Source organism: Pyrus communis, chromosome 6, assembly GCF_963583255.1.
Source record: "Pyrus communis chromosome 6, drPyrComm1.1, whole genome shotgun sequence".
NCBI classification, from domain to species: Eukaryota; Viridiplantae; Streptophyta; class Magnoliopsida; order Rosales; family Rosaceae; genus Pyrus; species Pyrus communis.
Window position 1 is genome coordinate 8,670,115 of NC_084808.1, and position 2,917 is coordinate 8,673,031.

A 2,917-nucleotide genomic window follows, 5' to 3' on the forward strand; every position below is an offset into this window, starting at 1 on the left:
GTTGGTTTCCATCTATGGACTTCGATTGAGCTTGAAGAGCCTGAGTAAAACATGCATTCCTGCACACGTAGTAAAGTCCATTTATGAAGACCCTTTCACCAATCATCTTCATTGTGAGAACATCTTAAAACATCACGTTATTTGGTGCGAAAATGGCACCACAGTTTAGGGTGTTTGTGATCTTTCCAATTGACAGAAGTTGGAAAGGAAAGGTTGGTACATATAAGACAGTGGAAGGTGTTTTGTGTGAGAGTAAGTTTATTTCTCCTTTTCCCAAAATTAAAACAGTTTTTCCATTTGCAACAGACACATGTGAGGGATTTGAAAAGCGTTTAAAATGATGCAAATTTGTGATTTTGTTTGTCACATGATTTGTGGCTCCTGAATCAATTATCCAACAATCATTTTCAGTACCAGTTAACAAGGTAGTAGTGAATGCTTTGAGTATACCTGGTGCTTCATCCCGTGAAACTTTCTCATTTCCAGCAAGAAAGCTGGCAAATTATCCCAACATGGCTACATGATTGTTCTCTTCATTTCCTTGAGCTTGTGAACCACCTTCGTGTCCCTTGCTTTGAAGATAAACTGCAAACTCATTGATAAGAGACAATGGATTGGCAGTGAACTCCATGGATCCTTGTGAGATAATAAAAGACCTTAGTATCATTTTTCCATCTTTGCTGAACTTAGGCTTGAGTTCAGGATGAAGTTCCCAACACTTGTCTTCCACATGACCAACACCGTTGCAATATTTGCATGTCAGGTGTGGACTACACTTGTACACCTTAGCCTCTGAGGTCTTGTAATTTGAGGGATATACACGAGTCCTAGTCAATCTTGAGTTATGCTCAGCATTTATCACTTTCTTCCTTGCTTCTTCTCGTTGGATAGTTGCACAGACATTGTTGAAGGTAGGAAACTCTTGACTCATCAAGACGTGACTCCTTATATCCTTGTACTCGGAGTTCAAACTCCCTAACAATTGATAGATTCTATCTTTCTCAGCTCGTTTCAAGAAAATAGCAGGATCTGTGGTATGTGGAAGGTATACATCCAACTCATTCCACATAGCCTTGAGGCGTACAAGGTGTTGAACAAATGTTTTCCCTTCTTGTTGGGCACAGACAATGTCCTTCTTAAGTTGAAAGACACGTGCATAGTTGTTTTGATTTCCATACATATCCTGCAAGGCTTTCCAAAGCTCACATGAAGAATTGTAGTAGCTAAAAATCTCAGCAACATGTTTCTCTATGGTGTTGAGCAGTAAGGACATGACAAGTGGATCCTTGCAAAGCCATGCACCATATGTAGATGAAGAGATGTCTGGAGCTTCCACACTTCCATTTACAAACCCTAATTTCTTTTTGCCTCTGAGAGCAAGAGACACAGCTCGAGACCAAGGGAGATAATTAAACTCGTTCAAGAGAATTGAACACAAACGTTGATTGGTGTTAACCTCGATGCCTGAGAAATTTGAAGAAGAGGTATGCGAGATGTCACCCTCTATGTTTACTAAATCTTCTTCAGCCATGGCTTAAGATTGAAGGAAAGATGTAGCGGAAAAAAATGGCCAGAGGCAGGTTACAAAACCTGCTCTGATACCATGTAGATTTTCTGGTTTGAAGTTTCAATGTATATTTGTACAAGAGTGAGTCCGGGTATATATGAGAAGAGAGAGGGAAAAGGGATGGGAAGGATGGTTGCAGAAAGCAGCCGACAAGAAAGAAGAAGGCATGTTGCCTACCTAATCGAAACCTTACATAAAGACATTACCCCAATCAGTCTCCTCCATTAAATCAAGGGAAAAGGTGATTTACATACCCTTACCCTAAAGATTACAATGAGTCTTACCCTAGAGATTTACCCTAGGGGTCACCTTGGTAGTAGACTCCATATGCAACATTCGTAGATGTAGCATTAGTCATATGCATCATCAGTAGATGTAGTATCACTGATGCAGCATCACAACACTCCTAATGCTTAAAGTTAATGACTAGGGGTGAGGTTTCTTTTTTAGGAAAAAACTAACTAGAAAGGGTTGAAAACTTTGAGTTTTAACTAAAAATTATGTTTTAACTTTATTTAATGATTAGTCTAAGGCTCAATAATAAATTCCTCCAACTAAAATGCACAATGTGCGATGGCTTTGCAGCAATTTGCGTGTGAATAGCAGAAAATTGGTTAAGAGGCTGAGTACCAACCCTGACTTTACCATATCCACGTGGCTTGAAATACGTTGTTCACAAATTCTGTTACTTATTTTTATTTTGAGAAATGTTAAGAGAAAGTCACTCAAAGTGAGATTATCTATACTCTTTACCATCTCATACTTTTGTCATAACGTTTTATAATGTTGGAACGAAAATTGACATTAAACTGTGAGGTGGTAGATAGTCTATGAAGAATCACTCTTGAGAGAGTCCACCTAGCATTTCTGGTTTGTTTTTTTAGAGTTGTTATTTTCATTTAAAAAGTTTGTTGTGTATACCTCATAATTGAATTTTCTTTCAAATCGTAGAATATTTTGAGTGCACAATGATTTTTTATGTGTTATCAATAATAGGTACGTTTGTATTATATTGCCTATCTATATTATAACAATCAAATATTTAAATTTTGTTTAACTCCTTTTTTAAAAAAAAAAAATGAGTTTTGAGGAACCAAATCTATTACAAAATTTAAATATTTGACTGTTATAATATGAATAGGCAATATAATACATTTTGACCGTTGAATAGTTAAAAGGAAAAGTTAAAAGGAAAATAAATGATTTAGCAAAAAAAAAAAAGCCACAATAAATGAAATAAATAATAAGAGATGAAGAGGGCAGTCAATCCAATCCAAGTGAGTCAAATCTATGCTCATGAATCTATCTCCCACTTGAAAAGAAAAAGCGAGCCTCTGCCTCTCTTGATTA

The 2,917-nt window shown here is 36.7% G+C and overlaps 1 protein-coding gene across 1 annotated transcript; it reads right to left on the reverse strand.

The window, feature by feature from the left end:
• Positions 1 to 502: 502 nt before the first annotated feature.
• On the reverse strand, positions 503 to 1,531 carry LOC137735995 (uncharacterized). The gene has a single exon (XM_068475346.1). It carries the CDS (start codon positions 1,529 to 1,531, stop codon positions 503 to 505), a length of 1,029 nt encoding a protein of 342 aa, XP_068331447.1.
• Positions 1,532 to 2,917: the final 1,386 nt, after the last annotated feature.

Coding starts and splice junctions, on each gene's coding strand:
- LOC137735995 (XM_068475346.1), bottom strand. CDS start 1,531: ATGGCTGAAGAAGATTTAGTAAACATAGAGGGTGACATCTCGCATACC.